This window comes from Oryctolagus cuniculus, chromosome 6, assembly GCF_051225735.1.
Source record: "Oryctolagus cuniculus isolate XC-2025 breed Fujian yellow rabbit chromosome 6, ASM5122573v1, whole genome shotgun sequence".
Lineage (NCBI taxonomy): Eukaryota > Metazoa > Chordata > Mammalia > Lagomorpha > Leporidae > Oryctolagus > Oryctolagus cuniculus.
Window position 1 is genome coordinate 167,744,500 of NC_142872.1, and position 15,471 is coordinate 167,759,970.

Genomic DNA, 15,471 nt, shown 5'->3' on the forward strand with positions numbered 1-15,471 from the left:
TTGGGATGAGCCCCTGCCTGTTGCCCCAGGTGACCTGGCTCAGTGACTGAGGCAGGAGAGGGGGTGGCTGCTGCCTCAGGAGAGGGAGGAATCCTGGGAGGTGAGGGCGGGAACCAGCAGAGAACCACGGGACAGGTGTGGCGCACACAGCAGCCCCGGGGAGGACGCCCCAACAAGAGGCAGGGTGGGGACGGGGAAGGCGCCAGCCCCGCCGGGCCCTGGGCTGTGCACAGCAGCAGAGGGAGACGGTGCTGTGCAAGGAAGGGCACAGAAGGGCCAGCCGCTGGCCAGCACGGGCCCACGGGCGTCCACCTCCTCCCTAGGCAGATTTCCAGTGGCTCGGCCCCCACCCCTGGAAATCAGCATTACCCACACGGCTCCCCCGGCCCCGGGCAGGTGTAAGCACGGGGGGGTGGGGCTGGAACCCAAGGAACACTGAGCACACGGACGTAGCATCAGCCAGCGCCCAGCGAGCCTCCCACAGCCGCTACACCGGCAGGGGCAGGGGCAGGGGCAGGGCAGGCCCTTGGGGCACCCCTCTGATCTTGCGCTATCCTCCAAAGAGCTAGGGCACTCTCACTCCTTTCTGTGGTTTCCAGAACTTGCCCCCCCAGGAGGTTCAGCCCCAGCGAGGGAGGAGAGTGTGGCTCACCTCCCAGGACCTTCCAGGGGCTTCCCTCGGTTGCTTGGGGTCTTTGCCAGCCTCTCCTTCTGTCGTTGGGGAGGAGCCACAGCCCCCAGGGCCCCAGCACACACGCTGGGCTTCAGTGCAGGGGACACAGTGCAGGGCCGCCCAGCCAGTGGCAGAGGGACAGCAGAGGGTCCATGATGGACACGCGCCTTGGCTGTGTCCTCCAGCAGGGAGCCGGCACCCACCCCACGCTTCCATGAGCTCACTTCCCAGCCCCAGTTCCTCCCTGCTGCCTGGCACAGCCTCGAGGAGTGGCCCGGGCTGCCCAGCCACGGAGCCAAGGGCCCCATGGTGCCAGACATGGGGACTCATGGGCCCCAGAGCCACCAGAGCCCTGGTGGGCGCTGTGAACTCACAGCTGAAAACACAGACCCTCCGCAGGAGCAGGAAGGACCCTCAGGCAGCCCCCCCACCAGTAGTCTCCTTCTGCCCACCCACACTGGGGGACCGGCCCCTCATCCTCAGTGTGTGACAGCCCCAGGTGTCGGCGAGAGGCAAAGTCGGCCACGAGGCTCTGCGTGGGCTGACGCGGCTCTTAGCCAACAGGTCGCAGCGCAGCCACCGGCTGGAAGCCAGAAGCAACTGTGGAGTAGGGACATCTGTCCCCGTGTGCCCAACGGGGGCTCCCAGGTGACTGTGACAGGATGAGACAGCTGTGGCTCCTGTGTGCAAAACCAGTGGGGCGTGCTGCTCTGTGGGCACAGGTGAGTGTGCGGGTACAGGTGAGTGTGCAGGTACAGGTGAGTGTGCGGGTGCTCTGTGACACAGGTGAGCGTGCGGGTGCTCTGTGACACAGGTGAGTGTGCAGGTGCTCTGTGGGCACAGGTGAGTGTGCAGGTGCTCTGTGACACAGGTGAGTGTGCGGGTGCAGCTCTGTGGCACAGGTGAGTGTGCGGGTGCTCTGTGACACAGGTGAGTGTGCAGGTACTCTGTGACACAGGTGAGCGTGCGGGTGCAGCTCTGTGACACAGGTGAGTGTGCAGGTGCTCTGTGACACAGGTGAGCGTGCAGGTGCTCTGTGACACAGGTGAGCGTGCAGATGCTCTGTGACAGGTGAGTGTGCGGGTGCAGCTCTGTGACACAGGTGAGTGTGCGGGTGCTCTGTGACACAGGTGAGTGTGCAGGTGCTCTGTGACACAGGTGAGTGTGCAGCTCTGTGACACAGGTGAGCGTGCGAGTGCAGCTCTGTGGCACAGGTGAGTGTATGGGTGCTCTGTGACACAGGTGAGTGTGCGGGTGCTCTGTGACACAGGTGAGTGTGCGGGTGCAGCTCTGTGACACAGGTGAGTGTGCGGGTGCTCTGTGACACAGGTGAGCGTGCAGGTGTTCTGTGACAGGTGAGTGTGCGGGTGCAGCTCTGTGACACAGGTGAGTGTTCAGGTGCTCTGTGACACAGGTGAGTGTGCGGGTGCTCTGTGGGCACAGGTGAGTGTGCGGGTGCTCTATGACACAGGTGAGCGTGCGGGTGCTCTGTGACAGGTGAGTGTGCAGGTGCTCTGTGACACAGGTGAGTGTATGGGTGCTCTGTGACACAGGTGAGCGTGCGGGTGCTCTGTGACACAGGTGAGCGTGCGGGTGCTCTGTGAAACAGGTGAGCGTGCGGGTGCTCTGTGACACAGGTGAGCGTGCAGGTGCTCTGTGACAGGTGAGCGTGCGGGTGCTCTGTGACACAGGTGAGCGTGCAGGTGCTCTGTGACACAGGTGAGTGTGCAGGTGCTCTGTGACACAGGTGAGTGTGCGGGTGCTCTGTGACACAGGTGAGTGTGCGGGTGCAGCTCTGTGACACAGGTGAGTGTGCGGGTGCTCTGTGGGCACAGGTGAGTGTGCGGGTGCTCTGTGACACAGGTGAGTGTGTGGTGCTCTGTGACACAGGTGAGTGTGCGGGTGCTCTGTGACACAGGTGAGCGTGCAAGTGCTCTGTGACAGGTGAGTGTGCGGGTGCAGCTCTGTGACACAGGTGAGTGTGCTGGTGCTCTGTGACACAGGTGAGTGTGCGGGTGCTCTGTGGGCACAGGTGAGTGTGCGGGTGCTCTATGACACAGGTGAGCGTGCGGGTGCTCTGTGACAGGTGAGTGTGCAGGTGCTCTGTGACACAGGTGAGTGTATGGGTGCTCTGTGACACAGGTGAGCGTGCGGGTGCTCTGTGACACAGGTGAGCGTGCGGGTGCTCTGTGAAACAGGTGAGCGTGCGGGTGCTCTGTGACACAGGTGAGCGTGCAGGTGCTCTGTGACACAGGTGAGCGTGCGGGTGCTCTGTGACACAGGTGAGCGTGCAGGTGCTCTGTGACACAGGTGAGTGTGCAGGTGCTCTGTGACACAGGTGAGTTTGCGGGTGCTCTGTGGCACAGGTGAGTGTGCGGGTGCTCTGTGACACAGGTGAGCGTGCGGGTGCTCTGTGACACAGGTGAGTGTGCAGGTGCTCTGTGGGCACAGGTGAGTGTGCAGGTGCTCTGTGACACAGGTGAGTGTGCGGGTGCAGCTCTGTGGCACAGGTGAGTGTGCGGGTGCTCTGTGACACAGGTGAGTGTGCAGGTACTCTGTGACACAGGTGAGCGTGCGGGTGCAGCTCTGTGACACAGGTGAGTGTGCAGGTACTCTGTGACACAGGTGAGTGTGCGGGTGCAGCTCTGTGACACAGGTGAGTGTGCGGGTGCTCTGTGGGCACAGGTGAGTGTGCAGGTGCTCTGTGACACAGGTGAGCGTGCAGGTGCTCTGTGACACAGGTGAGCGTGCAGATGCTCTGTGACAGGTGAGTGTGCGGGTGCAGCTCTGTGACACAGGTGAGTGTGCGGGTGCTCTGTGACACAGGTGAGTGTGCAGGTGCTCTGTGACACAGGTGAGTGTGCAGGTACTCTGTGACACAGGTGAGTGTGCAGCTCTGTGACACAGGTGAGCGTGCGAGTGCAGCTCTGTGGCACAGGTGAGTGTATGGGTGCTCTGTGACACAGGTGAGTGTGCGGGTGCTCTGTGACACAGGTGAGTGTGCGGGTGCAGCTCTGTGACACAGGTGAGTGTGCGGGTGCTCTGTGACACAGGTGAGCGTGCAGGTGCTCTGTGACAGGTGAGTGTGCGGGTGCAGCTCTGTGACACAGGTGAGTGTGCAGGTGCTCTGTGACACAGGTGAGTGTGCGGGTGCTCTGTGGGCACAGGTGAGTGTGCGGGTGCTCTATGACACAGGTGAGCGTGCGGGTGCTCTGTGACAGGTGAGTGTGCAGGTGCTCTGTGACACAGGTGAGTGTATGGGTGCTCTGTGACACAGGTGAGCGTGCGGGTGCTCTGTGACACAGGTGAGCGTGCGGGTGCTCTGTGAAACAGGTGAGCGTGCGGGTGCTCTGTGACACAGGTGAGCGTGCAGGTGCTCTGTGACACAGGTGAGTGTGCGGGTGCTCTGTGACACAGGTGAGCGTGCAGGTGCTCTGTGACACAGGTGAGTGTGCAGGTGCTCTGTGACACAGGTGAGTGTGCGGGTGCTCTGTGACACAGGTGAGTGTGCGGGTGCAGCTCTGTGACACAGGTGAGTGTGCGGGTGCTCTGTGGGCACAGGTGAGTGTGCGGGTGCTCTGTGACACAGGTGAGTGTGTGGTGCTCTGTGACACAGGTGAGTGTGCGGGTGCTCTGTGACACAGGTGAGCGTGCAAGTGCTCTGTGACAGGTGAGTGTGCGGGTGCAGCTCTGTGACACAGGTGAGTGTGCTGGTGCTCTGTGACACAGGTGAGTGTGCGGGTGCTCTGTGGGCACAGGTGAGTGTGCGGGTGCTCTATGACACAGGTGAGCGTGCGGGTGCTCTGTGACAGGTGAGTGTGCAGGTGCTCTGTGACACAGGTGAGTGTATGGGTGCTCTGTGACACAGGTGAGCGTGCGGGTGCTCTGTGACACAGGTGAGCGTGCGGGTGCTCTGTGAAACAGGTGAGCGTGCGGGTGCTCTGTGACACAGGTGAGCGTGCAGGTGCTCTGTGACACAGGTGAGTGTGCGGGTGCTCTGTGACACAGGTGAGCGTGCAGGTGCTCTGTGACACAGGTGAGTGTGCAGGTGCTCTGTGACACAGGTGAGTGTGCGGGTGCTCTGTGGCACAGGTGAGTGTGCGGGTGCTCTGTGACACTGGTGAGTGTGCGGGTGCTCTGTGGGCACAGGTGAGTGTGCGGGTGCTCTGTGACACAGGTGAGTGTGCGGGTGCTCTGTGACACAGGTGAGCGTGCAGGTGCTCTGTGACAGGTGAGCGTGCAGATGCTCTGTGACACAGGTGAGCGTGCGGGTGCTCTGTGACAGGTGAGTGTGCAGGTGCTCTGTGACAGGTGAGTGTGCGGGTGCTCTGTGACACAGGTGAGCGTGCAGGAGCTCTGTGGGCACAGGTGAGCGTGCGGGTGCTCTGTGACACAGGTGAGCGTGCGAGTGCAGCTCTGTGGCACAGGTGAGTGTGCGGGTGCTCTGTGACACAGGTGAGCGTGCAGGTGCTCTGTGACACAGGTGAGCGTGCAGGTGCTCTGTGACACAGGTGAGCGTGCGGGTGCTCTGTGGGCACAGGTGAGCGTGCGGGTGCTCTGTGGGCACAGGTGAGCGTGCGGGTGCTCTGTGGCCACAGGTGAGTGTGCAGGTGCTCTGTGACACAGGTGAGCGTGCAGGTGCTCTGTGACACAGGTGAGCGTGCAGGTGCTCTGTGACACAGGTGAGTGTGCAGCTCTGTGACACAGGTGAGTGTGCGAGTGCAGCTCTGTGGCACAGGTGAGCGTGCGGGTGCTCTGTGAAGCAGGTGAGCGTGCGGGTGCTCTGTGACACAGGTGAGCGTGCGGGTGCTCTGTGGCCACAGGTGAGTGTGCAGGTGCTCTGTGACACAGGTGAGCGTGCAGGTGCTCTGTGACACAGGTGAGCGTGCAGGTGCTCTGTGACACAGGTGAGTGTGCAGCTCTGTGACACAGGTGAGTGTGCGAGTGCAGCTCTGTGGCACAGGTGAGCGTGTGGGTGCTCTGTGACACAGGTGAGTGTGTGGGTGCTCTGTGGGCACAGGTGAGCGTGCGGGTGCTCTGTGACACAGGTGAGCGTGCGGGTGCTCTGTGAAGCAGGTGAGCGTGCGGGTGCTCTGTGACACAGGTGAGTGTGCAGGTGCTCTGTGACACAGGTGAGTGTGCGGGTGCTCTGTGACACAGGTGAGTGTGCAGGTACTCTGTGACACAGGTGAGTGTGCAGCTCTGTGACACAGGTGAGCGTGCGAGTGCAGCTCTGTGGCACAGGTGAGCGTGTGGGTGCTCTGTGACACAGGTGAGTGTGCGGGTGCTCTGTGACACAGGTGAGTGTGCGGGTGCTCTGTGACACAGGTGAGTGTGCAGGAGCTCTGTGGGCACAGGTGAGTGTGCAGGTGCTCTGTGACACAGGTGAGTGTGCGGGTGCTCTGTGACACAGGTGAGCGTGCAGGAGCTCTGTGGGCACAGGTGAGTGTGCAGGTGCTCTGTGACACAGGTGAGTGTGCGGGTGCTCTGTGACACAGGTGAGTGTGCAGGTGCTCTGTGGCACAGGTGAGTGTGCGAGTGCAGCTCTGTGACACAGGTGAGTGTGCGGGTGCTCTGTGACACAGGTGAGTGTGTGGTGCTCTGTGACACAGGTGAGTGTGCAGGTGCTCTGTGACACAGGTGAGTGTGCAGGTGCTCTGTGGCACAGGTGAGTGTGCGAGTGCAGCTCTGTGACACAGGTGAGTGTGCGGGTGCTCTGTGACACAGGTGAGTGTGCGGGTGCAGCTCTGTGACACAGGTGAGTGTGCAGGTGCTCTGTGACACGGGTGAGTGTGCAGGTGCTCTGTGACACAGGTGAGCGTGCGGGTGCTCTGTGACACAGGTGAGCGTGTGGGTGCTCTGTGGCACAGGTGAGCATGTGGGTGCTCTGTGACACAGGTGTGTGCCCCCAGGGACCGTCTCGTGTGCCTTTCATGCTGCTCTTACAGAGGCTCCCAAGCCTCCGCAGCACCCAAAGGGCAGCTGCAGGCACGCCCACCCAGCACCCACACCCCGTGGCCTCAAGTGCAGGCAGCTGCCGGCCCTCCCCTCCCCTCCCCCAATCCCATCAGGGCCCTGCCCACCCCCACGCAGGCTCAGACCGCGGTCTCAGGACTCAGAAGAAACTTTATTCTCCACAGCAGAGGCCCTGGGAGCAGGCTGCTTGGCTCTGCCTGCCCGGCCTCCCCTCCCCGCAGGGACCCAGGAGTCCCAGCCCCCTGCCCTCACCCCGGGGCCTCCTGCCGGGGCGCAGGGTGTACTGTGATGCCCGCTGCCTGGGACGTGCAGCTGTGGACGGACAAAGAAGGCTCACGTCCTGGGCGGGCCAGAGCCGCGACCACAGAGGTGGGAGATGGGCTCCGACACCCGGAACGCCCGGAACGTCGGGGCCTCAGGGCCCAGCCCAGAGCAGGGCAGGCCCCAGGCTGAGGAGGAGCCCCCCGGCCAGGGCCCAGGGGCTGCGCCGTGCCCCGCCGGCCGCGTTGCACAAGTCCTTCTCACAGCACTCCACGTCGACCTTCAAGATCCCAGAGTTAATGAAGCCCATCAGGTAGTCTGAGAAAAAGTGCCGCTTCACGAAGCTGCAGGAGGAGGCGCACATCTTGTTCACGGAGTGGTCCTGCCTGCCTGGGGAGGGCGCCCGCAGCTGCAGCTCCACTCAAGGCCCCGGGTGAGCCAGAGCCCTCGACCAGGACCCCGGCCAGCCCAGGACCCCCGACCAGGACCCCTGCCAGCCCAGGACACACACACAGGACTCCAGCCAGCCCAGGACACACACACAGGACCCCGGCCAGCTCAGGACCCCCACCTAGGACCCCCTGCCAGCCCAGGACACACACACAGGACCCCGGCCAGCCCAGGACACCTTGTTCACGGAGTGGTCCTGCCTGCCTGGGGAGGGCGCCCACAGCTACAGCTCCACTCGAGGCCCCGGGTGAGCCAGGGCCCCCAGCTCCGGACCCCGGCCAGCCCAGGACACACACACAGGACCCCGGCCAGCCCAGGACACACACAGGACCCCAGCCAGCCCAGGACATACACACAGGACCCCGGCCAGCCCAGGACACACACACAGGACCCCGGCCAGCCCAGGACACACACACAGGACCCCGGCCAGCCCAGAACATACACACAGACCCCGGCCAGCCCAGAACATACACATAGGACCCCCTGCCAGCCCAGGACACCCTGTTAACGGAGTGGTCCTTCCTGCCTGGGGGAGGGCGCCCGCACCTGGAGCTCCACTCGAGGCCCCAGGTGAGCCCAGGACCCCCAGCTCCGGACCCTGGCCAGCCCAGGACACACACACAGGACCCCAGCCAGCCCAGGACACCTTGTTCACGGAGTGGTCCTTCCTGCCTGGGGGAGGGCGCCCACACCTGGAGCTCCACTAAGGCCCCAGGTGAGCCCAGGACCCCTGACCAGGACCCCGGCCAGCTCAGGACCCCCACCTAGGACCCCCTGCCAGTCCAGGACCTCCACCTAGGACCCCGGCCAGCTCAGGACCCCCACCTAGGACCCCCTGCCAGCCCAGGACACCTTGTTCACGGAGTGGTCCTTCCTGCCTGGGGGAGGGTGCCCGCACCTGGAGCTTCACTCGAGGCCTCCAACTGAGCCAGGGCTCCCAGCTCCGGACCCCGGCCAACCCAGGACCCCCGACCAGGACCCCGGCCAGCTCAGGACCCCTACCTAGGACCCCCTGCCAGCCCAGGACACACACACAAGACCCCCTGCCAGCCCAGGACCCCAACCAGCCCATGAACCCCAGCCAGTCCACAAACCCAGGCCAGTCCAGGACCCCCACCTAGGACCCCCTCCCTGCCAGCCCAGGACACACACACGAGAAGTGTAGCCAGTCAAGGACCCCTGTCCAGGACACCTACCCAAGAACCCCTGCCAGTGTGGGACCCCTGTCAGTCCAGGACCCCGCCCCCCAGGACCCCTAAGCCTGCTCAGAATCCCCACCCAGGAACCCATGCCAGCCCAGGACACGTGCGCAGGAACCCTGGCCAGTTCAAGACCCTCGCCTAGGACTGCCAGCCAGTCCAGGACCCCTGGCAAGCCCAGAACCCCCACCCAGGAACCCAGCCAGCTCAGGACCTCCAGGTCAGCTCAAGACCCCATCCAGCCCAGGACCCCCGAAAATCAGAGCCAAGGCTCTCCATCCACCCACGCTCTCTCAACTGCACAGGGCAGGCCACCAAGCAGCCAGGCCAAGCAAGGGACAAGCCAAGGAGGGACAAGCCGGGCAGTGCCCTGTCCCAGCCCCCCACCCAGGGCCCCACTTACTGCTGCTGGGGTCCGTGATGCGGACGCTGGCGCACACGGTGTCCGACGGCTGGCACTGCTTCGGGGTGCAATGGCTGGAGTTGGTGGTCAGGGTGCAGTCCTGGCACCACAGGCCCTGAGCTGGGCAGGCATGGGTGAAGGATGACCAGGCCGGCCAGCCCCTACCCCCGCCCCTCCCCACCTGTGGCAGATGCTCCAGGACAGCCTTGCCCCTCCCCCAGGGGGCTCAGGCTTCCGGAGTCAGGAGCCAGTAGCGCAGGATCACCCCTTCTGGGAGACCCAGGTACACTCCCTACCCTACAGGGCAGGGAGGAGGACGACCCCTCCCTGGACGCAAAGGCAGCTGGCCACACGAGTCTCCCACCTGCCCTGCCTCCTGCACGCTCCCACCCGGCCTCGCACACCCCCGGGGCTGAAGGGTTCCACGCCAGGAAGGACTTGGCTCTGAAAGGCGCTGGGGGAGAACCGCACAGCTGGGGCGGAGCGAGCGAGGGCCGGCCGGGGTCCGAAGGGGTCGCAGTGGTCCGCGAGGCGTGCGGAACCGTCGGAAGATGGCAGCCCGGCGCCCAACTCCCGCGCTCCCGGAGCGCCGGACACCTGCCTGGCCCCGCGGCCCGACTCACCGGGCGCCGAGCACAGCAGCGCGGCCAGCAGCGCCAGGCCGAGGCCCCTCATGGCTGCAGGCAACATGCTCCGGACAGGCCTAGGGGAGGCGCGGGGGCTGCGGGCAGGGGTCCTCTGGGGCGCAGGCCTGGCAGGGAAACGCCTCGGTCAGGAGACCAGCCCAACCCAAGGACCCTCCCCCTTCTCCGGCCTCAGAACGCACCCCGCCGGCGGAATCCGAGGCTGGGGGCGGCCCGGGGCGCGCAAAGCCCCGCGCCCGGCCCCTCCCCCGCCCCGGCATCCACCATCGCGCACCGCCGCCGCGGAGAAGGCGCCCGAGCTGCCGGGCGGTGGCAGCTCCGAGGCCCCCAGCGCGCACCGGGCACCTGTGGGGGCATCGGGAGTGGGAGGTGCGTCCGGACCCGAGGGGCAGGACGAGGGCGGCGCGGACCGCACCTGCCGATGGGGGAGGGGCGGCACCAGGTCCCCACTCCCACCCCTGGGCTGGGGGGCCGGGAACCCAGCGCCAAGCCCCCTCCCGCGGCCCGCCGCGCGCGCGCCAGGGCGCTCACCGCGGGTCAGGGCGTGGAGTGCGGAGCGCGGGGTCGGGGGGCGCACTCACATCCCTGGGGTGTCCGCACTCCGGGCTCGGGCGGCGGCGCGGCGCGGGGAGCGGTGCCCTTCGGTCTCCCTGCGGACCGGAACCCGCGCGCAGTCTTTCGGGGGCGCAGCCGCAGACGCGGACCCCGCGCGGGGGGCGGGGCGGCGCCGGGGCGGGGGCCGCGCGGGGGCGTGGGCGGCGGGAAGCGCCTGGGCGGGGGCGCTCGGGGCTCGCGGCCCAGCCGCAGGTCACCGCCCCGGGCCCGCCGCGCCCTTCCCCACCGCCTCCTCCCCCACCCGGGCACGGGCAGCGTCCCCCCGCCTCGCTTTGGCCGAGACCCGCCCCCCCCCCCCCCCCCGCCCCGTTGGAGCCGCTTGGAAGAGCGTTCACTGCGCGAGGAGGCGAATTGCACAAAGGCTCGGAGGGAGGCGGGGGAGCCGCAGACCCGGCTCGCGCGCCCCAGCCTCGTCTCCAGCTCAGGCTCTGCTCGGCGCCCACTGTGACCGCCACCCCTGCAGCGCCGGCCCGGGACGCGCCCCCGAGAGGGCGGGACCCCGAGCCGGGCGGCGCCCTCGGTCCCCGCGCCCGCCCGTCGGTGTCGCGGCTGTCCCGGGTCTCAGGAGACAGAAGACACGTGCCCTCCTGAGCCCGGCCTGAGACCAGGTCCTCCCTGAGCTGCGAGGGCCCTGCTGCCCCGGGCGCTCCGCAAACGTGGTGCGGGGAGGTGGGGGGTGAGCTCCCAGCCCAGGGGACACACAGAGACCAGGGACACAGAGACGGGGGGGGGGGGGGACGACACAGTGACCAGAGGGACACACACGGACCAGGGGACACAGACTGGGGACACGGAGACCCGGGCTGTGACCAGGGACACTCAGTGCTGGGGTGGCATAGCAGTGCTGGAGGCCCTGTGCCCTCACTGCCCGGGAGCGGTCACTGCCAAGGCCGGAGTGGACTGCAGAGTGCGGGAGGCCTGGCCTGGGGGGCGGGCGGAGGAGGCGCTGGCGCGGCTCCTGCACAGTTCCCAAAGTTGTGGAGGCTGTGGGAGAAGGATCTTAGTCCACCAGCGACCAAGGCAGTGAGACAGTGGAGCCAAAGCCTGCAGGTGCCGGCCAGCGCTGCGCCATGTGGGGCTGGGGGCTGGGTGCGGGCGTCCCGCCTGGCAGAGTCTGTGCAGGGCCTGGGAGCAGGCAGAGGCCACGGAGCACCGCCCTGGTGGGGCCTGCAAGGAACCCTGGGAGAGGAGTACTGCGTGACCGTGACTGTAGCAGTGACCCAGGCCAGGGGGCGGAGGTCTGTGCCTGGAGGCCTTGGTAGGGGCTGGGGCTGGGGGGAGTCGGCTCCCAGACCCCCGCGCCCCCCCCCCGCAGGTTGCTGAGCCCCCTCCTCGCCTCAGGGAGCTGCAGTGGAGGACTGGGGGAGCTCTGGCAGACCCTACCCGGCTGTGGGGAGGGGGCCCAGGCCAGCAGCAGCCGGAGCACCCAGCAGAGTGAGCCAGGCGACTCCAGTGAGAGTGCGAAATAAAAAGTGGCAAAACACCCAGAAAACAAGCCTCGGGATAAGACGGACACCGCTGGATTTAAATCTTTAACATTTTGAAATTGGAGGCATCAAATACAGACGTATCCTTAGTTACACAGGGCCTCGAGTGAGGAGGTCAAAGAAACCCGGAAAGAACCGAGCCCAGTGAAAGAAGCCGCCGCACCTGCACACGCGTGTGTGTGTGTGAGTTCCCGACGCTGGAGAAAGGCAGACGGGAAGTTGGGCCAAGGATGAGAGGTCACGCGTGTTGGCACTGGCGTCTGGGCTAGCGCTGGGACCCCCACCCCATGACCAAGTGCGGGGTTCAAGTCCTGGTTCTGCCTCCGACTCCAGCTTCCTGGCAGGCAGCAGGTGCGTGGGTCCCTGCCGCCCGCAGAGGGCCTCCGGCTAAGCCTGACCCAGCCCTGGCCTAAGTTAGAGACCCAGCAGACGGAGCGCTCTGAGCCGTCAGCCTCCGGAATCAGCACACTGTGCACACTGTGTCTTCCGTGATTGGTGACCATTTACACAAGGAAAATGTTCTAAAAGTAGACAGGTGTGGCTGCACGCTTCGTGAATAACCTAAACAGCACTGTGCGCCTTCGGTACCGTGAACTCCACCTTGGGAACGCCGCTGTGCGCGCAGACTCGGCTTAGCAGCTGAACAGAGGCTCCGTTAGCGGACAGGAAGTCGGCGGAAGTCACCGAGGGGCAGCTGGAGGGGCAGAGGTGGGACACCCGGGAGAACTTCCAAAAGCAGAGAGGGTGGCTTGCGGAGAGCGCGCGGCCTCCCCGGGACCCCGAGAGGACGCGGCGCCGGCGCCTTCGAGGGGCTTGGAGAAGTCAGCTGCGAGGCTTACACGCTCTTCTCCAAACGTGAGTGCAAAGCAAGCCGTCCAGGTAACGCTTAGAAAACAACTCGGGGGCAGGAAACCCAAGAGCCTACTTTAAAACCACAGGGCGGGCACTTAGCTGGCAGCTGAGACGCCCCTGTCCCACCGGGGACACCCGGGCTTCATGGCTGGCTGTGGCCCCTGACTCCAGCTTCCGGCCAGTGTGGATCCCGGCAGTGATGGCACAGGGACGGAGACCTGGGTGAACCACAGGATGGGGGATCTGAAGTGTGCCTCTCTCTCTCTCTCTCTCTCTCTCTCTCTCCCCCCTCCCTCCCTCCCCTGCCTTCCCCTGCCCTCCCCCTCTCATGAATAAGTAGGCAAAAGACCTGCAAAGACCTTTCTCAGAACACGTCCAAAGGGTCAACAGGTCGTGAGGAACAAGGCCACATCACAGCCACGGGGACAGTGCGGCCACGGTGCAGCCACGGGGACGGTGCAGCCGTGATGCAGCCACGGGTCTCCGTGCACCTGTTCCAGGGGCTGCCACTAGGAAGATGAGACAACGGGTGCTGCTGGGGTACAGGGCAGAGACCCCGGGCACTGCCAGTGGCCGTGTCCACTAGTGGAGCCGTTCTGGAAACCAAGGGCAGAGTTAGCGCGTGTGACCGAGTGCCGTGTGCACACGCGTGAGCATGGGCACAGACATACCACCACCGTGTGCACACACATGAGCGTGGGCACAGGCACGCCACCACCGGGTGCCCATCAGTGGGTGAGCAGGTAAAGGAAAGGTGGTAGGCAGATGACAAGATACTGCCCGGCCAGGGGCAGGATGCAGCCCCAAGTTCAGCCAGGCCCCTGGGGGTTTTGTGGGGCCTAAGCAGGGCCCAGGGCAGCCACAGGAGAGGCTGGGGAGGGGGAGGGGGCCCCAGGGCCCAGGGCAGTGACAGGAGAGGCTGGGGGAGGGGGAGGGGGCCCCAGGGCCCAGGGCAGTGACAGGAGAGGCTGGGGGAGGGGGAGGGGGCCCCAGGACTCAGGGCTCTAACCCTGACCCTAACCCTTGGCAAGCACCACTAATAATAATGTAATGCCTATTTCAAAGTTGCTAAGAGCAGATTTTAAAGTTTTATTTATTTGTCTTATTTGAAAGGCAGGCAAACAGAGACAGAGACCGAGGACTCTCCGCTGGCTCACTCTCCACATGGCCACAGCAGCCAGGGCGGGGCCGGGCTGCAGCCAGGAGCCTGGAGCCCAGCCCTGGTCTCCCATGTGGGTGCCAGGCCCCGCCTGCTTGAGCCATCACCTGCACTGCCCAGGAAGCTGGAACTTGAGCCCAGGCACGCTGACGTGGGAGGACTTCGAGCCAGCCAGCATCTCTTGCTTTGAAGATGTTTAAGTTTTTGTTTAGTTATCTGTTTATCTGTGTATGCATTCGAAAGGCGGCTGGGGCAGCGGGTGTGTGTGTGTGTGAGACCTTCCATCTGGTTCACTCCGCAAGATGGCTGCACAGCCAGGGCTGGGCCAGACCAAACCCAGGAGCCGGGAGCTCCATCTGGGGCCCCACGTGGGCGCAGGGGCTCCGGCACGTGGGCCGCCTTCTGCTGCTCCCCAGGCGCATTGGCTGGGAAGGCATGGAGCCAGGGTTCACACACGCACTGCCACAGGGCAGGCCGCTGTCCCCAGGTGCAGCTTAGCCTGGGCACCGGAACCCCCAACCCCAGCCGGGGTCCGAGCGCTGTGCTGGGTGCCTGCCCAGGAGAGCAGGGAGCACAGGTTCCTGGCATGGCGGAAGCCACGAGGCACAGACGCCGTCACTCTGGAACCCTGTCTCCCATCCCCGGCCTTCCCCTCACCTCCCATGGGTGGCTGGCCAAGGGTGCGGCAGAGGATGGCTTTGAGGTCTGTGACCAGAGAACACCAGGGGTGGGCGTGCGATCCGGACCCCGTGGGCTGACGTGTCCGAGGATCCAGGATCTGGCCGAGGAGCGGACGGCAGGTTCCCACCAGTGAGAGGTGGAGATGGGGGGAGTGGCGGGCCCTGGGGCGCCTCCCAGGCCCTGGCTGGGACCCTCAGGCTGGGAGGAGCCGCAGCCGAGGGACGTGAAGTTCTCTGTGAGATGTGAGGTCTGGCAGGAGAGCTCTGGAGAGGAAGACGGGGCCTTGCTGGCACAGGGGGCGCGCGAGGAAGAAGTGGGGACGGGGAAGGGGTCCAGCCCCCAGCAGCAGAGGACCCGAGGGTCTGGGAGGGCCGCCCGCCGGCCTGCCTGTCTGGGGCGCTGTCGGTCACCCACATGAGGTGGCCAGGTGGCTGGGGCCCCAGCAGGGAGGGGTTCCAGGCCTCCCCTCCCCCCCAGTCCGTCTCCTGAGGCCCCGCCTCCACCCCACCTTTGCCCTCTGACTCTGCCTCCTCTCAGCGTGCCCCAGGCTGCTGTGTGACTGCACAGAGCTGTGCCCCCTCTGTGTGGATAGGGACCAACCCTACCTGTACCATGCGCACCTGCCACCTCCCCCAGCCCTCTGTGTTGAGGCTCAAGGCCCAAAGCAGACCCAGGGCCCTCAGACTGCCCCACCTGCCACTTGGCCTTGTGGGAGCAGGTGGTGCCTCCCAGCACCGCCAGGGCACCCAGGCTCCTCCCCTGCCGTCTTGCTCATGTGATGGGCAGCCCCGACACCTGCACGCAGCTGGCCCTCTGGTGGCCCTGGGCACGCCGCGGAGGTCAGATCTCAGGGGCCCAGTCCTCCCCACGGCTCCACCTGTCCCAGAGCCCTTCACGCGCACCGCCCCTGTCCTGGCTTGTGGAGCTCAGCTCAGCACCCAGGGCTCCCAGGCCAGCCTGCCTGTCTCCGCCTTTGCCCCAGACCACAGCCTCGGCACAGATACCAGGAGGGAACACATCGCACTGTTTCAAAACCCCAGGTCTTGGGGCGATTTGCTACAGAGTGGAAGA

General features: G+C 65.5%; 1 protein-coding gene across 4 annotated transcripts; it reads right to left on the bottom strand.

Annotated features, from left to right (window-relative positions):
- Positions 1–6,781: 6,781 nt before the first annotated feature.
- Positions 6,782–10,472, bottom strand: LY6H (lymphocyte antigen 6 family member H). 4 transcript variants are annotated; one of them, XM_051831034.3, is made up of 4 exons: positions 10,138–10,472; positions 9,586–9,713; positions 8,963–9,082; positions 6,782–7,300 (listed from the first exon to the last, which is right to left on the bottom strand). In XM_051831034.3, exons 2-4 carry the CDS (start codon positions 9,650–9,652, stop codon positions 7,065–7,067), a joined length of 423 nt encoding a protein of 140 aa, XP_051686994.2. In that variant the 5' UTR covers positions 9,653–9,713; positions 10,138–10,472; the 3' UTR covers positions 6,782–7,064. The 4 variants fall into 4 exon arrangements, with proteins under 4 accessions (XP_051686994.2, XP_051686993.2, XP_069932010.1 ...); XM_051831033.3 differs by having other exon boundaries at positions 10,188–10,322; XM_070075909.2 differs by lacking the exon at positions 10,138–10,472 and adding an exon at positions 9,789–9,944.
- Between the last annotated feature and the right edge of the window lie 4,999 nt (positions 10,473–15,471).